The following is a 23,179-nucleotide window of genomic DNA, read 5'->3' on the forward strand; positions in this document are numbered from 1 at the left end:
CAGCAAAGGAAATTTGAAGATCGGACATATATCCATTATGGAGATGATCGGTTTTGGACGGGCGATGTGCCCTTATTGCATAAGCAATACTAAAGAATAACTGCTATCATTAAAGATACAGGGGAGWAGCTTTTTAGTTATCTAGCTTTGCTAGCAAAGTCGTTAGCTATCAGCTAGCTAATAGCACAACAACMACAGCCTAATGTCTGTATGATAAAAATAGTGAATCGATAGATAAGAACAGTTTTTCCTCACCTGTCTGTCTCCTCCCGCTCAGTAGTTCTTCAGAGAAACGCAGACGCAGAGGCCTGTCAGTGTCTGTTGTATTTCATTACCTCTCTGCTWAAACCGCGACTCCGAGCTGAAGCAGAAACGATACTTCAACGTTTTCCGTCATCTGACAAGTAGCAAGTCTACTCCACTTTATTCACCAAAAACGTTTTTTTTTATATTTCACCAAAAACTGTTCTGTAATCTGGAACGTTCACTACGTTGAGCTCCGCAGTTAGCCGCCTTATCTCACTGCGCGAGAGGCAATTGCGTCATGCGTCACGGGCAAAGGTCAAAGGTAACAAGGTGACCGGCTTATTATGTTGTACAAAAAAGAAACAAAAAAGCAAAGAATTTTAGCATATGTTTTTATGTGTCAGAAGAGGRCTTAGGAAATAATACAAAAARATTWAAAATAATAAATTTGACCAAAAGGGCACTTGGGGGCAAGGAGCAAAAAGGGCAGGTGCTCAAGMACCCMCAGCTCCCCCCTCTGCACATKCCTGCTTCTGAGTTTAGTCAGCCAGGAGTTCTTTGTTTTTTGTGGCAGCAGGGTTGCTTCTGTCTTTTTCTTGTCCGTTTTGTGCTTGCTAGCTATGTTAGCTATGYTAGCTTGAGGAACAAAGCAGCTTGATGAATTTGAATGGCAGCCAATCAGAAAGAAGAGCATGCCACATCTGATTTTAATAATCTAYTTTTACCTATAGTTTATAACTTTTGAAAAACAGCTTACATTTTATGATAAAACAATTATGACTAAAACATCTATGATTAAAAAATGTCAATTGATATTTTTTTCTCAGCTTTCTGAAGCGCCCCTCACTCTTCCTATAGGCCCTCACTTTGAAAAAYATTCACCTATTTGTAACTATTATTTTTGCCAACTAAGAATTGGGAGTATTCTACAATAAAGAGTTTTTAAAGCAGAAGTTGGGAATTTTGATACATTTTTCTCCATTTAWTAAAAAAGAAGCCATTTTGGCGCCTGGCATTCAGATCCAGTTTAAGGACTGCACCTTTATTGATTTGTATGTTTGTGTATTCAGTACAAAAACAATTAGCTTTTGGGTATGTAAAAAATAATAGTGTAATGTGGCAAATTGAAGATTAAACATGTAATTCAAATATAAATAATGTAAACAATACAGCACTGTTAAAGTATTATTAGATTTTTTTTTCCAGAAATCAAGAAAATAAAAAAAATCTACTTATTTTTTTCCCCCAGTATACATAGAAACCTTGTACATAAGACCAATAATGAAATTTTAGACTCTCTTCCTTTACAAACAATGATTTAAGATCAGCTCAGGCAGCAGTGGTTTGGGTTACCTTTCATTGACAGTAATTGAATCTGCTCAGTTTATTTTGTTTATTTAGCCCCAATCTAACCAATCTTTATGCCATACTCTGTTTTTAGCGTCATTGAGTCTTTGTTCTAGTGTAACAAATAAGACCTGACACGAATATTCTCTGTTCTGCTTCCAGGAACAACGTGCTTCCTCATATCATTGAGGCCAAATACCTGGACATCATGGATGCCCAACACATGTAGCTTCACCAGGATTCAAGCTCTGGATCCTCACAGAGTCCATGGGAGCGAACGAGAAAGAAAGAAAAAATGGAAAAAGGATTAACAAAAACATATTTTTTGATGCAAAACTATATGGGYGCAAACAGGGGGAAAAAAAGAARRAAAAAAAACACGGACTGTTTAGATTTTTTTGTATCCGAGAAGTCCGTTGAAGCACTGGAAACGCGGGGATGCCGAGAGAGGAAGAGAGCCGAGAGTTTGGGTCCGACATTTTCCAARAAAGCGAACAGAAAATTTCTCTGTGAAACAAGCGTTCTCCAAGAAAAGTGACTGTTCCCGTCTCGCCTCTGTTTGACCACGTCGGATCGTGCGGTGCCATAACAAGTCTATGTTCTCGTTTCACAGCTTCAACCTTTTTATGGTTACACTTTACAATATCCTTTTTGCAGTGTGTGGGGGCAGGTGCTTCAAGTATTCTCTGATGCTGTGGAAGTAATAATAATAATAATAAAAAAAAAAGAAAATAAAAGAAATGCTGCAAGGGTACATTAAATTGTACCAAGAAAGGGGCTAATGGCACAATGTAAGTAATGAACCTGATCGCTTTTTGACATTTTGCACTTGTGTTGTTTTTACACAGTTAYAGGTGCATCTCGATACGTCGGAGATCATGAAAAGGTTCCTTTGTTTTGGTAAATCTGTTTAAAATGCGAGTCTATACGAAAAGTGCGTATTTTTCTTTTCTTTTAGTTATGGAAACCTATAATTCAGCCTCTCAGAAGTAAAAATTTTTTACATAAGACCAATTAAGAGGTATATTTTTAATACAGAAATGTTTTGAGGCATGAGGAATCTTGCTGATTTAACGGTTTCCAGCAGAAACTCGCTGTGTTGCAGCCAATGGAAAGCTGAGTGGAAGGAAAAAAAATTCTCGAGTGGGTATTGAATTGGATTACCAAAATAATACAATTTTCTGATAATGTTCTGATTTACCGAGATGCACCTATGTATGGGTAAATGTTTTACCCACAGACACTGTGTTTAAAAGTACCTAAATACTTTGAACGGGTCAGTTTAGAGCACTGCATTTTGGCCACTGTAAAGTCCGCCTTTTCCTCGTCATTGTGCAGCGTTCCAGCCTTTTACATTTCTGCACCTTTTAGCGGTTGCTATGGATGACACTTGCGCACATACATGTTAAGTTTTCGGAGTCATTCCAACAAGTGTCACATTTGTACCAGGAGGAGATCAGAAGGTATATTTGTGTGTGTGYGCGCGTTTGGGTCATACACACAGTACCTCTCCATCCTCCATCTAGTTRTCTGCCAGCTCTTTAGAAAATKTATTTTTAAAGGTGGAATCCATCTTTAGACRAATAATAATAATTWWAAAAAAAAACATTCCACGGGTATATAYAATTATTTGTAATAATTTAGAATGACAGCACAAACCAAAAACATATAGTGATATCTTTATCTTAATGAGAAGGGGGAAAAAATCCGAATATATGACGGCAATATATTAAAATATTATCGGTCAATTTTAAATAGAATATTTATTTATCATAATGATAGTTTATCTTTTAAAAATGAAAATGAGGTGTGTTTACCCTGAACTGAGAGCAGTGTGTTACCCTGTTTGCTTCTTTCCATTCCACTGTCTGTGTGTCTTACACTGCAAAAACACCAAACCTCACCAAGTACTTTTTCTACTGCAAATATCTTAGTACAGTTGAAATAAGACAAAACTGACTTACAACTAACTTTTCAGCAAGATGTAGAAACTTGTTTTAAGTCAATAATTCTTTAATATTGATGAAAATGTGGCAGATTATTTCACTTAAAACATTTTCCCTATGTGATAAATGTAATAATCTGTCAATTGTAACTAGTGATTTCTCATCAATATTAAGGAATTATTGACTTAAAACAGCCATTTATATATTTTGTATTATTTCAAGTGCACTGAGATATTGGCTCATGAAACTAGACCAGAAATAGTTCAGATTTAGTGTTTTTACAGTGTACATTTAGCTCTGCTACAGTGTTTACATGTCAAAGTCCAGTCCAGCTTCATGTTATCAGCATCAAAGCTATGGAGGAGATTACGGTTAAAAAGTTTGCGACAAAACRGCTATAAAAGATCCGGATTAAGCTAGTCTATCTTTTTATTCTACTTTTGTTTTTTAGCAAGTGTTCAAATACGAGATTTGGAACAACTTGCTCCTGTTTTTTTTTTTGTTTTTTATTTTTAATTTTTATTTTTGTAGATCAGTGCGTGAAAATGTTCTCACATAGTGATGCAGGAATACGGAGAGCTATATGTTATTAAATGATAAAAAATATATATATACAAAAAAATCTGAGCACTGGTTTGCTTAAAGCATGTCTCATTTCGGGGTTTTTAAAAATCTGCGTAAGAAACACAAGTAGCAAGTCGAACAAACGGTAACTACACACGAATATAAATGCAACGCTTGATATTCAGCAATACTTTGTATAAAAAAAACCAGGAAATTCATTGAAGTTGGGGGGCAATTTTGGGATTGAAGCAATGACAGGCCAGCTGTAATTTTTTTTAACAAAAGCAGCACCTTTTCAGTATGACCCGCCCAGCTGGTCCAGTGATTTCACACATCGAGGAGCAAAAAAGAAAAAAACATTTTTTTGCCCGTCAGCGGCGACAGTTTTGGGTTTTATTCTGGTTTTATTGGTTTTGAACRGCAGCTCCCTTCATGCAGTTCTGTTCAACTTTGTCCTACAAAACGTAAGAAAGATGTCCAACTTCAGCAGACGTCTCGCACTGCAGATCGCGAGGCGTGAAAGAAAGTCTCGGATGCATTTGCATAAGACTAAGCCTTAAGACTGCGCCGATGGACGGAGCGAGAAATAAAAGGAGATGCCGGGCTGGAAAGGAATACTGCGATGCAAAGTTTAGTTTTTAATCAAACGTTCATCCTAGTTAGTTTCTAAGTTCGGACTGAGAGCAGAGATTTACTTATTCTTCTCCCTACGTGGCGGTATTGTTGTTGTTCCTCGATATCCTCACTGTGCCGGTGATTTTCTTCGGAGTAGCAGCAGACTCCTCTCAGAGGACTGGCCGGTCGAATTCGGAGCGAAAGACATTCTACTCGTGGGAAACCTTTGACTGCCCCGGTCGTCTCGATGGAAAAAATTTGGCGTAAACTGTGGTTGTTTTTCGTTTTCGTTCATTTTCCTGATTTCATATAGCCCTACCTTTTCTAATCATGAATGTGTGACGTGTGATTTTTTTATAATAGCATACTAATTTAGGTGTTGGAAACAGAATCTGTAATTTTGTCAAAAAGATCAGCTATATTTGTAAGCTGTAATATGTATAAAACTGAGAAAAAATGATTATCAAACAGAATGTGTTGGTTTACTATAGTATATATATATAAATATATATAAACTGTATACCGAAAAAGAGAAACTCAAGCTGTTTGCCAAATAAAAGTAGTAGTGATGTTAATATTTCCATGGATGTCGTCACTCTTCTCATAACTTTTTGGTAACATTAAAACTGCTACATAAAGTTATTAGCAGTTTCTTCCTTTTTCTCTTTTTCTTTCCTTCCTTTCTCCTCCTTTCCTTATCTTTCCATCCTTCCTTCTGTTTCACTTCCTTTTCTCTTTCTTTTATTCTTTCATTTCTTCCCCCTTTTCACTCTCCTTCCTTCCATCCTTACTCATTTTCCTTCCTCTCTTTCTCCCTTCTTTATTTCCTTCCTTTTTTCTCTGTCCTTCCATTTTTTTTCCTTCCTTCCYCTCTTTTTCTTCTGTTCTTATTTCCTTCCTTCCTTTCTCTTTATATTCTCCCATCTTTTCTCTTTTTTCCTTATTTCCATCCTTTCGTTCTCTGTGTCCTTCCTTCATTCCTCCCTCTCATAAAAAGAACACTTTCTGAAGAGAAGCTTCATACCAACAGTAAAACACGATGGTGGCAGTGTGATGCTCAGGGGCCGTTTTGCTGCTTCAGGACCAGGAAGAACCATGAATCCTTCTGTCCAACCAAACGTCCTGAAGGAGACTGTCCATCTGGCCGTCTGTCAGTGAAACCAACCTGGGTTCTGCAGCTAGATGATGATCCAAAACACACCAGCAGGTTCAGGTCTGAACAGGTGTTAAGGAGAACATCAAGTGGCCTAGTTAAAGTCCTGATCTGAATCAAATAGAAATGCTGTGGCATGGCTTCAAAAATGGGTCTCATGCTTAAAAACCCTGCAGTGTGGCTGAATTACGACAATTTTGCAAAGACTCATTGCAAATGTTTGATTACAGTTGTTGTTGCTAAGGCTGACCCAACCACTTTTTGAAACAAGGCTGTAGGGTTGGATTTTTTTTTTCCGTTCATAATAATAATTATCTTTGTCTAACACTTAAAGTAGTTTGATGATCTGAAACATTTMTGACAAACATATAGAAAGTAACAAAGACTCATATAGGGGGGAAACATGCTTTTTATCACCACTGTGTACAAGTTAAAATTAGAGGTCCGAACATCAGATCTTGTGGGACTCCACATTAATAAAATGTCTATTTTATAATGAAGCTTTACAAAAAAGCAACCATAATCCTTCAGTTTCTATTGTAGTAAACTGTAATCTTTGCAAAAACAAACCCAGGATCTATCACCTTTTCTGTTTCTGCTTCTACTTTTTCATTAAATCTAAGGATGCAGCTTCACCTCCATGGTGTTTCTCATGCAACTTTTTTCCTCAAATAGTTTTTGCACAAATGTTTAGAAACATTAGAAAGCTAGTCTGTAATTATCACCGCGGTAACTGTTCGCAATTCTGCAATTACCTTTGGAAGTGTGCTGAAAGGACAAGATGCAGTGAATTACATTTCCTTAGAAATTTAATTTGCCTCTCCAGCGAACTTCAGCTGAACAGAGTTACTCATATAATTTTTCACCTTCACCTCCATGTGTTTGCTTACTGTGATGGAGGGTGTTACCACAGTTGGTTCTTTATTGACAAAGATATACAGACCTTAACTGACTGAGGTTCAATAAAATATTTGAAATATTTTAGGCAAATTCACTAAAAATGACACATTTAGTTTTGTATTAAAATGCTTTAAGTGTGGTGTGAGTCTTCAGACTACATTTGTTTAATTTGTCCTTTTAAAAAGTTTTAAGAAAAACGATAATTAAAAAAAGACTATAGCTGATTTTATTTGACAGTAATCCGAGAGGAAGGAGGCAGAGAAAAGGGGGGGAAGACGTGCGGCAAAGGAACCGAGGAAGGAAGTCGACCTCGGGACAAGCGCATCGAGGTCTCCAGATCATTCTCTTTATTGATAATAACACTATTAACATTTATTAAATAGTTTCAGCGTATTAAAAACTTACTTTAACACTCAGTTTTAGGATTGAAAGGAACTGTTTACTCTGTCACACAGAATAGTCGTCCTAGTTTGTGTTACCTTGGAAACAAGGTGACGCTATGAATATAATCTTTGCGTTTGAGCTCCGTTTGTTCATAAATACTTCTCTGCAAATAATAGCCAATTATCACTGAGCATTTTAAGCTCGGCCAATTAAACTTGCCCCCCTCTCACAGATGCCATCATCATACGTTCGATGTATCATCTTTATTAACACGGAGAGGTGTTCCTAATTAGTATTTTGCCGTCCATTTGGGGTCCATTTTTGATATTCAACCTGCAGCACTGTTTAAAATGTGTGCTTTTGTTTTCTTTTTGTGTGTTCCTGTGTAGCATATCACTAATGCAATAAAATAAAATAAAATGCAACAGCGACACGTTTGTCTTGCACCGTCCACATGGCGTCGCTGTTTCACCTAACTTGCGCGCATGCCTACGAACCGCTATAAAGCAGGCAGTACATGAAAACAGTCATTAATACGTGACCAGAAGAGTGTCTCATTTGACTCGTGACTACCTGAAGGAATGGGGGACGCTTCTGTCTGACTGAGTCCGTCCGCGCGCTGGCGTGTGTGTGTCGTATTATTTTGGGGGCGGGCGGGTCATGACACTCCAGAGGTGGGTATTCCTCCGTAAGCTCACAGCTGCTGCTGCTACTGCTTCTTCTTCTCCTCCTCCTCCCTTCTCTCGTCCATCCTCCCTGAGCCGTTGCACACACGTGCTCGGGTTCAGTCAGTCTGTAGCCGCCAACATGGCAGAGGAGGCGAAGAAACTAGCAGCGTACTCTGCCGTGGATAACAACGTCCAGGTACAGCGGACCTTCGTGTCGCTATTAGCTAACAAGCAGACATGTTCATATTTTTCCTGAATTGTGTGTAAAGTACAGCCGCTAGGCGCAGCCTGTTAGCATAGTTAGCCTAATTCCCAGATAAATGCACATTATGCCATGTTGCTGTATTGATGTTATCTAAAGCGACTTAGCTGAGTGTTATGCGGACTTGTTCCCAGCTGGTGAGCTAACTCTGTTCTGCTTTAACGACTAAGTACACAACAGTACAGTTAGATTAGGTTAACGGTATGATTACATTACAAAGTGTTTAACACATTAAGGGGGGTGAATACTGTATGCAAAGATCATTTTATATGCGTGTATATTTTTGCTGATATTTAAATGTGTAAAATGGTTGAATGGGTTGTTTCTTTTCCAGAACAATCAGGTGGTGGGAGTGGGTAGTGGGTCGACCATCGTGTATGCTGTGGACCGGTTAGGTGAGTAAAGCCTCCATAAGCTTTAATGTCTGACATGGAAAATGCAGTCCTCAAAATTCGGTCTAGTCACAGTTGCATCAGATTGATGATTAGATTACCCCATGTCACCCACTGTGGATGCATTTATGCAGTGGAATGTAGTAGATTAGAGTGGAGCTGATAGCGATGTTTATTTTAGTTAAGAAACTGTTACTTCTGCACATTCTTCCTTGTTCACAACAGAACTGAGTGGCTGAACAGGATTTGGTTCAGTTTTTAACTTTGCCTCTTGAATTCTCTCTCTCCGTCTGTTTTGGTGTGCGTCGTCCGACACAGCCGAGAGAGTTCGACAGGAAAAGCTCAACATCGTGTGTGTGCCCACCTCCTTCCAGGTGAGTCAAAGTACCCAAAACACTCAAGTCTCACTTGACTCGGCGAAGTGAACGCTCATGTGTTCACAAATGTTCTGAAGAAGTTGCCACACGATAACCATGTCTTGCTCAAACGTTTCCACAGAGCAGTGTGGTTTAGAGTTAAGCCTGCTACAATAACAAATATTGCAGGGTGATAAATTATCCCAGAAATGATTACAATGTTGTTGTTTTGAGACCATTTTCAAGTAATATATTGATCATGGCATAATAATGCCAGTTGTCCCTCTCAAAAACAGTTCTAGATAAACTTTAATTTTGTAGAAAACACTCCACGCTGTAACTGCAAGATGTTTTAAATATCCAGAATAAAACACAACCAGAAACAAGAAATGAAGCCCACACACAACAGAAACCGTAAATAAAATAGATTATGACGTCTCTGAAAACAAAATTGTCCTTCAGAAATATGAATCATCAGAATGAAAATGATTGAGCTAATTTTAATTCATCGTGTGATTAACTCTCCATTGTGCCAGGTTTAGACTGTCATTATTTTCTGGTATTAATCTTCCACAGTGGGTGACATGGTGTAATCTAATCATTTTTTAAATTGTTTATAGTAAAGCTGCACTGATTGCAACTTTCTGGCCGATCACTGATATTTAAAAAAGCTGGCCAGCCCATTCTGATTTTGGGACGGTTCCAATATTTCTTTTTTCTGAAAGGTAGCTAAATATTGCGACAAAGTTGCTGAGTTTCAACTGTTAACCTCACACATGCAGTCATGACGTTGTCTGTCAGGATGCCCTCTCTCACAGCAGGGTCTTATTTTCAGACCTTTGTTGAAACAGAGAAGATCAGTTTCACGTAACTGACGGCCGATCCACAGTCTGCCACAATGAATTTTGTCGGTGCAGCCCCTCATCCTCATCGGTCCTGGACCGATTTTATCTTCAGTCACATATGTGAGGACAATAAAATCCCATCTTTAATTAAAGCAGGATCAAAAACAAAAGAGGACATTACTTTCTTCTCTATCGTTGATGAAACAGCCGCTGTGTGTTCATCTCTACCCATTCTGAGTTTAGCAGCACAGCTCCTCAGTGAACTCAAACCGAAGCTCGCTCTCCTCCCTCAGGCTCGACAGCTGATCCTGCAGCACGGCCTGGCGCTGTCGGACCTGGAAAGACACCCAGAGGTACGATGAGTGTTGGCATTATGCCGGTGGAAGCCAAACGTGGCAGTAACGGTGTGTTTTCTGCTCTCAGCTGGACGTGGCGATCGACGGCGCAGACGAAGTGGACGCCGAGCTCACGCTGATTAAAGGCGGCGGGTGAGCGTGTTCTGCCGCGGACGGCTCGGCTTGAGGCCCCGTCGACCTTTCTGACCCGTCCTCTCTCCGTTTTGCAGTGGCTGTCTCACTCAGGAGAAGATTGTCGCCGGCAACTCGAAATGTTTCGTCGTCATTGCTGACTACAGGTCTGCATGGGCTAGTGAGAGTGGTGTGAATTTTTTTTTCCCAGTTTTTAAAAGCACATGGCTCACGGAAAAAAATGTTGCGTCCCAGAAAGGATTCCAGAGTTCTGGGGGAGCAGTGGAAGAAGGGCGTTCCCATCGAGGTCATCCCCATGGCGTACGTTCCCGTCTCCAGGGTGATAGCTAAGCGCTTCGGAGGGGAGGTCAATTTAAGGATGGCGGTCAGTAAAGCAGTAAGTAGGAATAATCTTTTTCTCTCACTTTTGCGACTCTTGCAGAAGTACTTTTCTTGTTGTCGTCACATGAGTTCTTTCAGTGCTGTTGTTCTCTTTCCAGTTTAATTCTCAGCCTAAGGTTGCAAATTATTTCTGGAGATTAGGACTGCGTACTGTAAAGAACCTCAATTCAGTTTTGAGTCACAATTTGATTCGATTTTGATTCAGTCTTTAGTTAGATTTCGTCGAAGGTAGAACACAAATTATTCATTGGAATACGTCTTATGTATTGTCATATTTTTCCTGCCCAGGCTACGCTCCATCCCTGGCTGGTTGTTTAACCTCAGGAATAAAATTGATCCTCTTTCATTTCTGCGCTCAATATTGTTTTTTACATTATTTAAAAGAAATCTTTATTGTCACAAAAGAAAGAGCAAAGTCAGGGAGGAGACATTAGATCAGAGGCCAGCAGCAGGGATGATGATGATGATGATGATGATGATGATGATGATGATGATGATGAAGGGTCTTCTGAGGTAAGGACAGATTATGACCAGGCAGATTTCAGAACAGGAGGCTGTCAGGAAATTCAGGATTACTCTCATTCGCAATCCAGAATATTTGTATTAGCATAGACAGCATACTGTCTAATTTTACATCTAAAGAAATAGACTTCAGATATTTAATGAGCTTCTGACATTTGTGCAGCATATGAGYTAAAACYTATGCTAATCTGAGCATCATTGGCATTTTCTTTTTGTATTAATAAACATGATAAATTCCTCTGGAGCCAGGTCTGTCTTRGCTTATCTGATGTGGAACCATTAAGGATTCTACACATCCAAATATTCAGATGATGTGATTTATGGTTTTATTAGCCGCAGCACAAAACGGCCTGATCCTCAGCCAGACTCAGAACCTGGACACATGAACAACTGAGTCCATTTTAGGTGACAGGTTTACTTTTAGCAAATGGGAATAATAGTCATAGAAAAAGTGGGGAAACTTTATGGTGAATAAAACAGTGAACARTGTTTGTATTCAGATGTCTTGATATTAAAACAACTTGTTTATCTTAAAGTGGAAACATTCATTGGGACCCTAAAATGGAAAGTATCTAAGGCTGGGCTATTAATGGATTTTATCCATTAATCAAATTTTCTGTTTATAAAGATTTAACTTCTGGAAAATCCGTTTTGTTTTGTTTTGTTTTTTCACTGCTTGGGTTTGTGTAGTTTTTATTGATGTCCACCATCTTGTTTTACAGCGTGTATTTATATGGACTTCAGATCAACTTCCAGAAGGGATGGTTGAAATGAAAGCAAATTTMGAACATTTTTTTTTGTCATTTGCATTTTGTTTTTGAGGAAAAAAAAGGGGGGGAACAAAAACAATTGCGATTTTCTTTATTTTTTTAACTTAAACTCTAAAAATGAGCAGCGGTGGTTCACTGATGTCACTGTCCTCAGGGATAATAGTAACATTTCAAAGGGTTTCCAGCTGATCTCATATGGAGCCCTGCTTTGTTTACATCATAACATTTATGGCCCAGTGGTTCAGCTGCTGTCTGTCAGCTGGCAGCTTCTAGCGGTCGCCCTGCGGTCGAGGTCAGACACGCCCAGAGACCCAGGTCAGGTGACGCAGTCAGGCTTTTGCAGCTCCTTTCGCTCTGAACAGAACCAGGCTGTGTGCTGTCTGACTTGCAGGGTCCCGTCGTCACCGACAACAGCAACTTCATCCTGGACTGGAAGTTTGAGCACGTCCAGAACTGGAGCGAGGTCAACACTGCCATCAAGATGATTCCCGGTGAGGAACGCTGGTCACATCAAATCCACAGAAAAGTTGCTTCATGCACAGAGTGAACGTTGAAAATATTTAGATTTCTGATGGCACTGAAAAGGTTTTCGTGTTGTAGGTGTGGTGGAGACGGGGCTCTTCGTCAACATGGCCGAACGGGCATACTTTGGGATGGAAGATGGAAGCGTGAAGGTTCGGAAGGCTCCCGTCAGCTAATGAGCTGRCCACAGGCTCCRCCCACAAAGTGCCACGCTCACAACCCGACCCCAGCTACAGGGAAGCTCACTTACCTCGCAAAATAAKTTACTTTCACATTCAGAAGGTGCTGCTTCTGATTTTATGTTGTTGTTTTTTTAAGTGCCTGATGAGAAAAAGCCAGCTGGCAGATTTTACTGTTAGGAGTTTGAACTGGGTTTTAAAGCTGACCGGGTCACCGGAGTTCAGCTGAATAAAGCAAAGCTGTGCCTTTTGATTTTAAAATGACATTTAAAAAGCTTAACTGCATGTTGGTGTGATTATAAAAAATACGCAAATAACAGATCAGAGTTCAAGGATTGAGCAGTCAGGTTTGAACTTTTAGATTCGGCTACGTTCAATCTATCAAAACAAACTCTGACGTACCATAAAGAGCAAAGGTGAGCCGTAAAACGTTCCCTCTAACAAAGCAGAAACGACACATCCTTCTGAAGCTAAACGTTCAACAAGAACACTTTGTGGCATTCATCATTTTGTGGCTCATTTTCCATTTCCTTGTCAAAAGGAAAAGAGAGAGATGGTAGTAGAAGTTGAAAAGGTTTRGAAAATGCTGGCTGTTTCCTCATGGGTTGCATCAGCTCCTCTTGCAGCTGGTTAGACGAGTCAGCTGAGAAGTTTGCAACTTCAGAGTTTGCCACATTAACTCTATTGTTTCATTCTTTTGTGCCTGTGACAAACTTGCGTTAGTTTCTCCTCACACCAGGCGTCTGGAAGCAGGGAGTCTTGTGCCATAAGCTCATTTTAAAAACGAAACCCAGTGATGATGGTGATTAATGAAAAAAACAACCTTCCAACACAAATATAGTGGGCAAATCTCAAAAACTGAGATTTGTGTTGCTGCTTTGATCTTTCAAATAAATCAGGTTGCCTCTTAAAAGTTATATATTTTTCTCCTTTATAGGCTTTTTTTTAAAAAGAAATAAATGGTACAGTAGAATTTTCTACATACTAGATTGCTGTCATTGGTTGCATCTGTTGTAAACTGGTGATACAGTGCCTCATACTGTAATTTGATGCTTGAATATGCATCTTTYTAACTGTGGGAGACTGAAAACGTCACATCCTGGCTAATGTGATACCAATAAGACATTTTTTCAGTTTCCAAAAAGCCACTGTTGAATTGAAACCGTGAAAGTTTTGTCTCTGTGATTCTGCGGTACGTCAATAAAGGTTCTAAAGTGAAAAGCTATGTTCTAAAAACATAATGAACAAAAACTACACTGTGCATGAATACTTTTGCACCAGCAACTTTTTCTTTTTTTTTTTTTAACCAGTTGACTAATTTTTTTTTTTAATTATTTTTCCTTTTCCTTGTAACCCATACAGGACCAAATTATAACCCATGCTTGTTTTATGTCTAAACTGTTGGAACTGTTGGAACACAACTTGCTCCAATAAAAGTTGAGTGTAAAAAAAAAAAAATTTCATGATCCAATAATTATGGTTATTCACGTTTGAAGTTTATTGTCAAAATGAGCTGAGATGAATAAAATGTTACGTCAGACAGGCTTTAAAGCATTCTCAGCTTAGTGTAAAGTTCACTACTTGTCTTTTAACTAAAAATAATGGAGTTACAGACTAAAATGTATTTAAAAAGTGCAATAAGTGTAGATTTTACCTTGATTAAATTATGATTCATAGCAAAACAGAACAACTTACTATTAAGGCTCTGTAGATGCTCTACATAAGTCTGACTAGCAGATTTTAGATTGAATATCGCCGTGTGACCAGGAGGTGGTGCTAAAAACACAAACTTCATAGTTGGCAGCGAACAGCTCACTTTTATATACAGCGACTCGCTGAAGTCACTCAAAAAAAAAAAAAAAGCTTTCTTGATTAAATTTGTGTAAAGTGGCGGCGGAGACATTAAGTAATGCAGGTATTATGTCACTACACTGTTTATTTAGAGAAACAACTCGTGACCAGGAACAGGAACTGTACCGCTTTAACTTTAAGCCACGTTGAAGATTTCATGTTGACTGGTCCTGACAACCACGCTGAGTGATGTCTTAATGAACCAATCCAGCTCATCCAAGATGTCCGAATCAACCAATGGTGTCGTTGCTTCTCGAAACGACCTCTCTATTTGACGGAAAGCCWCACATCCRACCAACCGGCGACCTTCAACAGGAACTGCCATCAGGGACTTTTTTGCGTCAGCTCTGACAGGACGCCTGCATCTACGTAACAGACAGCGAATCAGCCAATGTCGGTCACTGTTTGGGGGGGCTGGTACGCTGTGAGCCCTCCCCTTTGACTGACGAATACCTAATCCAATCAGATTCTGCTTAGTGTGCGAGGACACGTGATTGGCAGTAAATTGCGCAATGAGAGAATAGTACTTTAAATGTGAAGGCAAGAATGATTTTTAGTGTCCAATCCTAGTGTAGAAACAAGGCGGGATTTAGGGTAACCAAGGCAAGACTCAGTCTAGTATAAAGGGAATAACATGGTGTCCCAGAGGCTGTTTATGTTTACTTAAAGAACACGTTCAAGTGGGGCGTATTTCCAGACACAGCGAATATTTTTTATATCGTTTCGGTTTTTACACTTTCTTTATTTTCATGTTCAGATTTACTTGCTTAGTGGCATGTAAATCAGCTACTTTACTAATGTGCCAGTCTTACAAATGGAAAGGGGGCTTCACTTTGGAAGCGTGAGCATTACCCTGGTGCTCCTGCTGCTGCTGCTGAAAGCGCTCATAGGTTTCGGGACTTCGGAAGCTCAGGGCTCCGCCACCGGACTGGAGCCGGGGTCCGACAGCCGGGGTTCGGCGGCGACCTCGGGAGAACATGGTGCCACCGCGGCCGTGGAGGAGCTCTGCATGGAGAACACGGGCAGCGCGATCACTGGAGCTGACGTTACGGTGGAGGACGATGAGAACTGGTCTGCAGGGGAGGCCGAAGAATCCCGGGGAGAAAGTGACGGAAATGTTCGACCTACGAGGTAATTACAGTACAAATGCATATAGAGCGACACAGCTAGTAGCTTGAAACCCATTATCGGACACTGTCGTTTAAGACCTGGAAACATATGCTATTTCCAGTGTGACACATAAGCCTGTTCATATTTAAAGCTAAACAAAGATAAAATGTTGAAGTAAAAAAGCTAAAAGAATCATTTATTGTGTTTGACACACTTTTGGAGTATCCTTCCGCCATAGTGCTGCACAGAAGTTATTGTTTATCTATCTGGTAATGCTTCATTGATTCATAAACTGCTTTTTAATYTCCAATTTTACTGTATAATTTATCAGTCATTTTGAAAATGTGTTGGGAACCAAACGACTAAAGACTGGTGAAATATGCCAGCAGACTGTCAGAGATGAAAACTGAGATATCGCGATGTTGACAAGTGTGTCCGAAAATGGGTTTGGGGAGTCTTTGGATAAAATTGCGTAAATATATCTGCACCGTTTGGGTTGCCATTCGTTTTGGGGTTAGCTCATCGTTATTCTTTAWATATATTCACAAATAATATAAGTTTTGTTTTTAAGTTTGGCGTCTCAGGACAGTACACGCTTCATCCTTTCGGTCAGAAACATGAAACGGAAAGTTCTTCTGCAGTCTGTCGAAGGCGTGTTTGCAACAGTGAACTGGAAAGTGTGTATAGAGCGCCAATAGTGCCGCAATGTTGCATGTAAATAATTTTATTTCCACCAACAAAAATTAAACTTGAAATAAATSCATATGTTAGMTATATAAGATATCTAACATGTGATATCTGTGCGTAATTATTCCAAGAAATAAGTTAAATGGCCAGTCAGATCTGACCGGTTAACATGCAAAACAAGTAAAATTCAGACCAAATATTTTGACAAGTGTRATGTTAGCCCTGCTCACAGAGATKACCAGATATTGTTCACATATTCATAGATTGTTCATTGAAATAAATAGTGACATAATCTTGCTTTTTGTGAATATAGTATATTTTCTTTTGTTGGATATATTTCAATCATTTTCAGCCTAGTTAACCAGCATCATCTAATTTAAATCCTGACCAGATCATCAATACTTATGTTAGGTCCTTGTTTACTATTTTAATTCACAATTTCTCTAGGTAATGGTTTAATTATTTAGCAAATTTTGTTGCTTTTGGACCAGGGTCCTGAACTGACTTGTAATTACTTGTAATTACAGTGTTTTAAGGTGTGTTGAATGTTGTTTTGATTGAGTTCTTTTTATTGCTGTCCTTACGCAATAAAAAKAACTCAAACCGTTTTGAGGTTTCAAAAACAGATAAAATAGTTTCTCAGTTTTACAGAAATGTGGCATTATTAATAGTCTAATACCTGCAAACTTTTTGTTGGTACATCTCTTTCATTGAATTATTTTACTTCAACTATCACCGTTATTCCTCTGGTCCCGTTGCTCTATAAAGACCTCGTTACATTTCCGATTCAGTGGAAGCCTTTCTCCTCACTTGACAACAGAGGAAGCATCTCATGCTGCGGTGTGTATAGCCTCCTGTCAGCTGCTTAGGTAAATCGGTCTGTTTACGGTATTAACAATCAGTTCACGTGGAGTTTCAGAGAAGAGAAGGATATAGGAGAACAACATAAAAGCTGTTTTCAGCGTGACTTTAATCTATCAGGATATAAGCTTCTTCCAGTGTACGGAGTTGTACTTGTGCTGTTCTTACTGTATCACCTGTGAAAATCCACCGTAAAGCTGCTAGTCAAGAGTTGAATGTCTCACCTCAACCACACAGCAGCTGCTGCCTGAAGTGAGCTGCAGCGCTGGGCACGCTGGTGCAGCACCAATACTGTCTTCCTTGGTAAACAGGAGGCTCAACGCCCACTGTAGGTGTTTGCTGCAGTGTGTTCCTATTATAGTATTTATGTATTTTCCACAGACCATTGCAGCTATGTTGGGTTAGGCTGAGATCCAACCTTGTGGACCCTGATTATTCCAGTGGCCTTTTTTCTTTCTTTCTTTTTTTTTTCTTCTTTTTTTTTTGGTGCTGGAAGTGTGGAAGTGTAAAATGTCCTACACTAAATTATTCTCTGTGTGATATTCCAAACATTCTGTTAATCTTTCATTCGGGAGCTTGACTGAAGTTATCAAAGTGGAGACCTTGTTGGAGAGTTGGTTGAACCTTTTGAAGATTTCCAGCACCCTTTCTGAACTTTATGTTCAAATTTATTGCGACTGGATTCACTTTGGCTGTTCAAAACGCAGTCCTGGGTATGGATGTGTGTTGGTGCGATCGGGTGAATGTGGCTCTAGTGTAAAACGATTTGAGTGGTCRGTATGTCTAGAAAAGCGCTTCATAACKCCAGTGCTTTTATCAAAGTCCGTCCTTTTAACCTTTCCCTCATATTAAAGCTCCATGATGACACCCGACTAGWCTCGGCCTGATAGGAAATTCCAATTATGTGATAACCTCGAGTAAGAGTAACACAGGGTTACAGTAGCAGAAAAAGTTTAAGTGAGTGCATAACATGATTACGGAGCTAATTGCTTTTGTTTTAAAAAATAAAGGTCAAGACTTGCGCCTGCTGCTTGTAAAATAATATATAGTGCTGTCCTGGTATTTATGGGGGTTAGTGATTAGCTAAAATCTGTGAATATTTGAGACCACCTCTAAGACACTTAATAGTTCAAATACACATTAATATGCATTAATACTTACAGTGGAAACCATCTTGGCACTACTGCAGAAGCTAACACTTACTTATATTCGCTCTTGGGGGTATAGCCAATCAGCTCTAAGGAAAATAAATAGAGCTTCTGGATTGGACTTGCAAACGCCAACCAATAAATAGCATGTCAAGTAGCATTACACAAAGGTATGTCAGCTTCCCAAGCTAATACAACTACTAAGTATAATACTCTAAGTATAACAAGCTAATGCAAGAAAACATAAGTGTAGCAAACTAATATAAGCTAACATGACAAGATAATCAAGCTAACATAAGCACAACAAGCTTATGTTAAGCTAACATAAGTATAACAAGTATACAAACAAACATAAATATAATAAACTAATTTAACAGGCTAATGTAAGCTAACATAAGTGTAACAAGCTAATACAGGCTAACATAGGTATGACATGCTACATCTAGCTAACAAACATAAAACATGCAGATAGAAGCTAAAATATGTATGRCATGCTAATACAACCTAACATAAATGTAACATGCTAATACAAGYTGGCTTTAAAAAGCTATTTGGTTTTATTTAATTATTTTTCAGACAATTTTGAATGCAGTGACATCCTCACAGATGGACTCAAGTAAAACCTAAATCTAAAAAAAAAAACCCACAAACAGTCTGGACACTTCAGCCATTTCTATGGTATTTCATCGAATTGACTTTTAAAATACTGGTAAAAGAAAATGTTTTAAAACTTTTAAAAACCTGATAARCCCTGATTAAAAACAACAAACTGGGTGGTACATGCTTACCCTTGTAAAACCATCTGAGTCCTTCTTTCTCCCAGCTAGGAGCCTCTCAGATGCTACACTGTTAGTCATTGGAAGCTCCTGTCTGAAAGAATGGAGGATTTTAATTTTAATACGTATTTAACCTTGGAAAAGACAAGTAAGCAAAGATCTTTTTTTCCTMCATGTTTTTCTACAGAACAAGTCATTTTCCGCGTTTAACGGGCAAAGTGGAAGTTGTGCTCTACTAAAGCCCAYGTCTTGTTATAAGAAGCTATAAACTGAAGCGTTGCAGCTCTGCTGGAGCTGGAGATAGAGGCTGCAGTTTGCTTGGAAAGAAGCAGAATATTCCCGTCTGTCACCTCAGCAGCCGCAGGAAAAACTCCTGAACGTTCATCCTGGTGGTGGTCACACCCTGCTCCCTCTCTGCACCTTCATCTCCTCCTGTGTACCTCTTCCTCCTCCTCCTCCTCCTCTCTTTTTCCCCCCTCTCTCCATGTCACTTTCCGCATCACATTCTTAACGTATTCTTTTCCAAATATTAGCTGTTAGCGTTTAGAAATGGCTTCAATTTCCACTTTACCTTAAATGCTTCGATACATTTCTCCACAAGTTTAGGAACAGTTTTCTTACCAGAACACAAACCAGTAGAATGTATGATGTTTTTGTTAAAAACTTAAGAAATAATTAAAAAAAACCAACTAAAAAAAAACACTTTTCAGGCTCTTTATGTGGGTGTTAAAACATGGAGAGAGTGTCTGCACCTCATCCCTCTGCATGTCTCTGTTGGATTGTGTCTCCCCTTGAAATGATTCTCTTTGTCTCTCGCTCTTTTGAGTTTAGTCTCGCTCACATCTTACCCTTTGCTTCTTCACCCGACGCTCTCATACATACACATTGCTTTTTAATGTCACCCCTCGGGTATATAGTCTGCTGCATACAGCTTGCAGTCTTTCCACCTGTCTGGAAACGGGAGCGCTCGCTCTCTGCTGGCTTTTCTTTTTGGCACCAGAATTAGATTGTTGGTTTTTGGAAGCTCGTCTTGTTTGGAGCCCAATTACAACTTAGAGTTGAGTAAAAAAAAACAAAAAAAAAACCTGCTGTGGCTATACATGAATTTTCTAAGGGATGTCGGACATAAATCTTGAATTAATAAGAATTAAAATTTTAGACGTCTCATCATTTTCAAACTATTTGGATTTMTAARTTCAAAAAAATGATTGTGATTTTGTGTAACTTTTCTAAATAGKTTTTGGGGTTCATTAAAACTGTCATCTAAGAATTAAAAGTTTTAAAACTGTAAATAAATTGTTACCTTACCTGATTATGATAATTGAGATCATAAATGAGATTTTTATCATAAGTTTTACTGTCCCTTTAGGTCAGAAAGAATGGTTTTAATCTCATCCTGTTGCCATACATTTGTTTACTAGATATCTTGTAAAAAGAATACCTCRAACTTATTTCTATGTATKAACCTTTTTATTAATATTTTTAACGTTTTCATCACATTATCACAACAGAAGACTKRRSYTTTTWTTTTTTCTCAGTCAACTGCCTCATTAAATTWTCCACTTGTTTATTATCGTACTAAGTTTGACTATTTCATGTGATAGACAGCCAGATTTTATAGCATCGTTCTATTGCSATAAGGTTAGTCATCTCAAAATGTCGAAAATAATATCATGAAATTAAAGAAGTTTAAAAGTGAAATATTAAACTTTTCATCTCATCTCAGAAGGTTGAAAGCAAAGTTTCAAGCTTGTTTTCTTGTAGTGACTGATGAATRKAATGGGATTACTGTTTGTTGTTGTGGTAAAMGTTTCTTTATTTCATTATGTTGAGATGAGATGTTGAACTTGTTAATGGTTTCAATGTGTTATCTTCATTGAGTTTGTGTTGGGATGAAGGTTTCACTAACTCCATTTCAGACCATCGTTCTGCGACCTGATCTACACATGTTCCTTCCACCTCACAGTCCACAAAAAAAAAAATTAATAAAAGAATAAAAACTCCAGACATGATGAAGAGTAAAGGGTGACACTGGGTGGAACGTGAAGACAGCTGCAGACGCAGCAGGAGTGTACAGTGCAGACAGAAGTGCCACATGACCTTCCAGAGTCCATTTGATCTGACAAATGTGYTGCTCAGCAGAGTCTGATGCAGGCAGCATGTTGAGGACGGTGCACAGCAGCTTTGCTTGTATTTCAATATTTGAATGAACTGAGTGAAGATTGTGCCACAGAACTGAGGCTACGTCCGAACAGCAGGTCTTTATTCCAATTTTTTGTTGTTGTTGTTGTAAATGTAGTTATTTTTTACTACATTTCTTTTTCATGTGGTCGTTCATACTAATTAAATACGACCTCAATCAGACATCTGWGTGAACAATCCACGGCCCCTGTGGTGACCCGCGTACGCAGAAGAAGAACGTAGATGTCAGATAGCAGCACGCTGTTTACGGACGTAATAATGGACGATGCCGTCTATGGATACATTTTGAAATTATTGAACATCTGGAGCTGACAGTTTTGTCAGTTGGGGCTGTGAAAACGTCGGACATGGGTCGCATTTACCTGTTGTGTTCGTAGCCTTTTACATTTCTCAYGTGAGAGCTGTGAGTTGAATGCCACGCCCCTTTGGTTCCACAATCTCAACTTCGTGCTCTGACAGCACCGGGCTCGTAATGTCCATGGATCGTCTTAAATGATATAAAAACATCTGTTCACTGCAGAACTATGATCTGAACGGGGCTCTCGTTTAATATCGAGATTTWAAAAAAAAATTCAAACCTGTTTTTTGCGATGTTAATACAGTATATCTGCTTTCTCACAAGTCAGTAATTAGATTTAAACGAATTTTGTTGCAATGTCTTCAGTATGTGAAGAAAACAGGATTCCAGGATTGTTTTTGTGGGATATGGAGAGTGCTCCAGCTTGTCTTGTCAGGATAAGTTTCATTGTATTGCGGCGTCTCGACATGATGAGAGATTCAGGCTGTTATTCGAATGGCATTGCCTCATTAGGTGAGCAAATTTTTAAAGCAACTTGTCTTAACAGTATGTGAAGCAGCACGTACTGGACGCCTGCTGGGGCTGCTTCTTCTGCTGGGAAATGGAAATGACATGAATGCAGGCTCTCAAACTGCCCAGTCATATGGATTTGACCTCAGCTCCCTTTGCAAGGTAAATACTGATCTGTACTGATCCCAGAGAGTCATGACAGGAGTTAACAACTCAACAACCAAAAAAAAMMMCAAMATTTTTCCCCAGTATAACTACTGTGTCTTTTAAAGAGTTTTTTGTTCTTTTTGCGATGTACGATAAGAATCTGAAAATAACTTCACTTTTAAAGGAAGTTGTTTTCTGACAGCTTTGTTGCTCCAAACTTAAGGAGACTCGGAAAAAACTCTAAAAATAACWAAAAAAAATAAAAGTAACTTAAAGCAGAGGAAGCTGAGCTGTTGCATCAATAGCTGTGAAACCATCAAGGATTTCTCCTCAGTATGAATGAGGTCAGCCTGCTTCCTCCCACCGTTCCGTTCAGTACTTCACCTTCAGCCACCTCCTTTCCAATCCAAACAGACGCAATCCTGTTACATCTCTTATTAAGTCATAATTCAGTTTCACTGTTGAATTTGCTTAAGCATGCCGYACCTCTTTATCCACTCTGGTTTTATGTTTGCTGACAGAATCACAACTTAAACCACCCAGATAAATTTGCCTTATTCCAAACACGATCACTTCAAACACATTCTCGCATCCAGATGTCAACATCTTTTTCTCAAAGTTTGATATTTGCAGTTGTTGTCTTTTTCATCCCCTCCACCATCCATCACTGTACCTGTAATCTATAAATATTCTAGATGTCTGCTTTGATCCGGCTTTCAGATGGTGACGCGCAGCGCTCTTGTGTCGCCTTGTCAGCTGTCACCCCACCTTTCCTCCGCCGTCTTTGCGTCGGAGCCTCGCGCTCCGGAAGCTTGGCGTCGCACCTGTCGGCGTGTTCGCATGCGTGTTTTGAACCCGTTTTCGTGTCTACATGCGACGGTTCTTCCCAGCTTTGATGCTCCRGCTCCCGGGGCCCTCCGCTGGGGCGACGGCGCACCTCAGGGAGCATTTCCAGGTGAGACTAGAGAGGACGGTCGCTTTGTATGAACCAACTACCCCCACCGCCAACCTTTCAACCCCCCCCCCTCTCTCACACATCCATCTCCACA

At 39.2% G+C, this 23,179-nt stretch overlaps 3 protein-coding genes across 8 annotated transcripts in view; all 3 read left to right on the forward strand.

The window, feature by feature from the left end:
- The window catches only part of slc4a11 (solute carrier family 4 member 11), a 143,818-nt gene extending 141,501 nt beyond the window's left edge, over positions 1 to 2,317 (forward strand). For all 5 annotated transcript variants that reach the window (XM_008398802.2, XM_008398798.2, XM_008398800.2 and 2 more), the window contains one exon: positions 1,756 to 2,317. In XM_008398802.2, coding sequence (XP_008397024.1) covers positions 1,756 to 1,822 — 67 coding nt within the window. In that variant the 3' untranslated portion in view covers positions 1,823 to 2,317. The remainder of the gene's footprint in view (positions 1 to 1,755) is intronic.
- Positions 2,318 to 7,603: 5,286 nt separating this feature from the next.
- On the forward strand, positions 7,604 to 13,484 carry rpia (ribose 5-phosphate isomerase A (ribose 5-phosphate epimerase)). Of its 2 annotated transcripts, none has more exons than XM_017302358.1 (9): positions 7,604 to 8,019; positions 8,420 to 8,480; positions 8,796 to 8,851; positions 9,972 to 10,031; positions 10,102 to 10,166; positions 10,244 to 10,312; positions 10,401 to 10,542; positions 12,208 to 12,330; positions 12,440 to 12,532. In XM_017302358.1, the coding sequence occupies exons 1-8, from the start codon at positions 7,816 to 7,818 to the stop codon at positions 12,322 to 12,324; spliced, it is 774 nt and encodes a 257-aa protein (XP_017157847.1). In that variant the 5' UTR covers positions 7,604 to 7,815; the 3' UTR covers positions 12,325 to 12,330; positions 12,440 to 12,532. The 2 variants fall into 2 exon arrangements, with proteins under 2 accessions (XP_017157847.1, XP_008397026.1); XM_008398804.2 differs by having other exon boundaries at positions 7,630 to 8,019; positions 12,231 to 12,330; positions 12,440 to 13,484.
- Positions 13,485 to 14,978: 1,494 nt separating this feature from the next.
- eif2ak3 (eukaryotic translation initiation factor 2-alpha kinase 3) overlaps positions 14,979 to 23,179 on the forward strand; it is a 42,699-nt gene continuing 34,498 nt past the window's right edge. The window contains exon 1 of the mRNA XM_017302398.1: positions 14,979 to 15,522. Coding sequence (XP_017157887.1) covers positions 15,206 to 15,522 — 317 coding nt within the window. The 5' untranslated portion in view covers positions 14,979 to 15,205. The remainder of the gene's footprint in view (positions 15,523 to 23,179) is intronic.

The sequence above is a fragment of the Poecilia reticulata genome, linkage group LG22 (genome assembly GCF_000633615.1).
Source record: "Poecilia reticulata strain Guanapo linkage group LG22, Guppy_female_1.0+MT, whole genome shotgun sequence".
Taxonomy (NCBI): domain Eukaryota; kingdom Metazoa; phylum Chordata; class Actinopteri; order Cyprinodontiformes; family Poeciliidae; genus Poecilia; species Poecilia reticulata.

Excerpts from the sequence above, each read along its gene's own strand:
- rpia (XM_008398804.2), top strand. The coding sequence starts at position 7,816 with ATGACACTCCAGAGGTGGGTATTCCTCCGTAAGCTCACAGCTGCTGCT. Across the intron at positions 10,313-10,400 it reads GTCGTCATTGCTGACTACAG|AAAGGATTCCAGAGTTCTGG; the intron begins GTCTGCATGGGC and ends GTTGCGTCCCAG. Across the intron at positions 12,331-12,439 it reads TGCCATCAAGATGATTCCCG|GTGTGGTGGAGACGGGGCTC; the intron begins GTGAGGAACGCT and ends TTCGTGTTGTAG.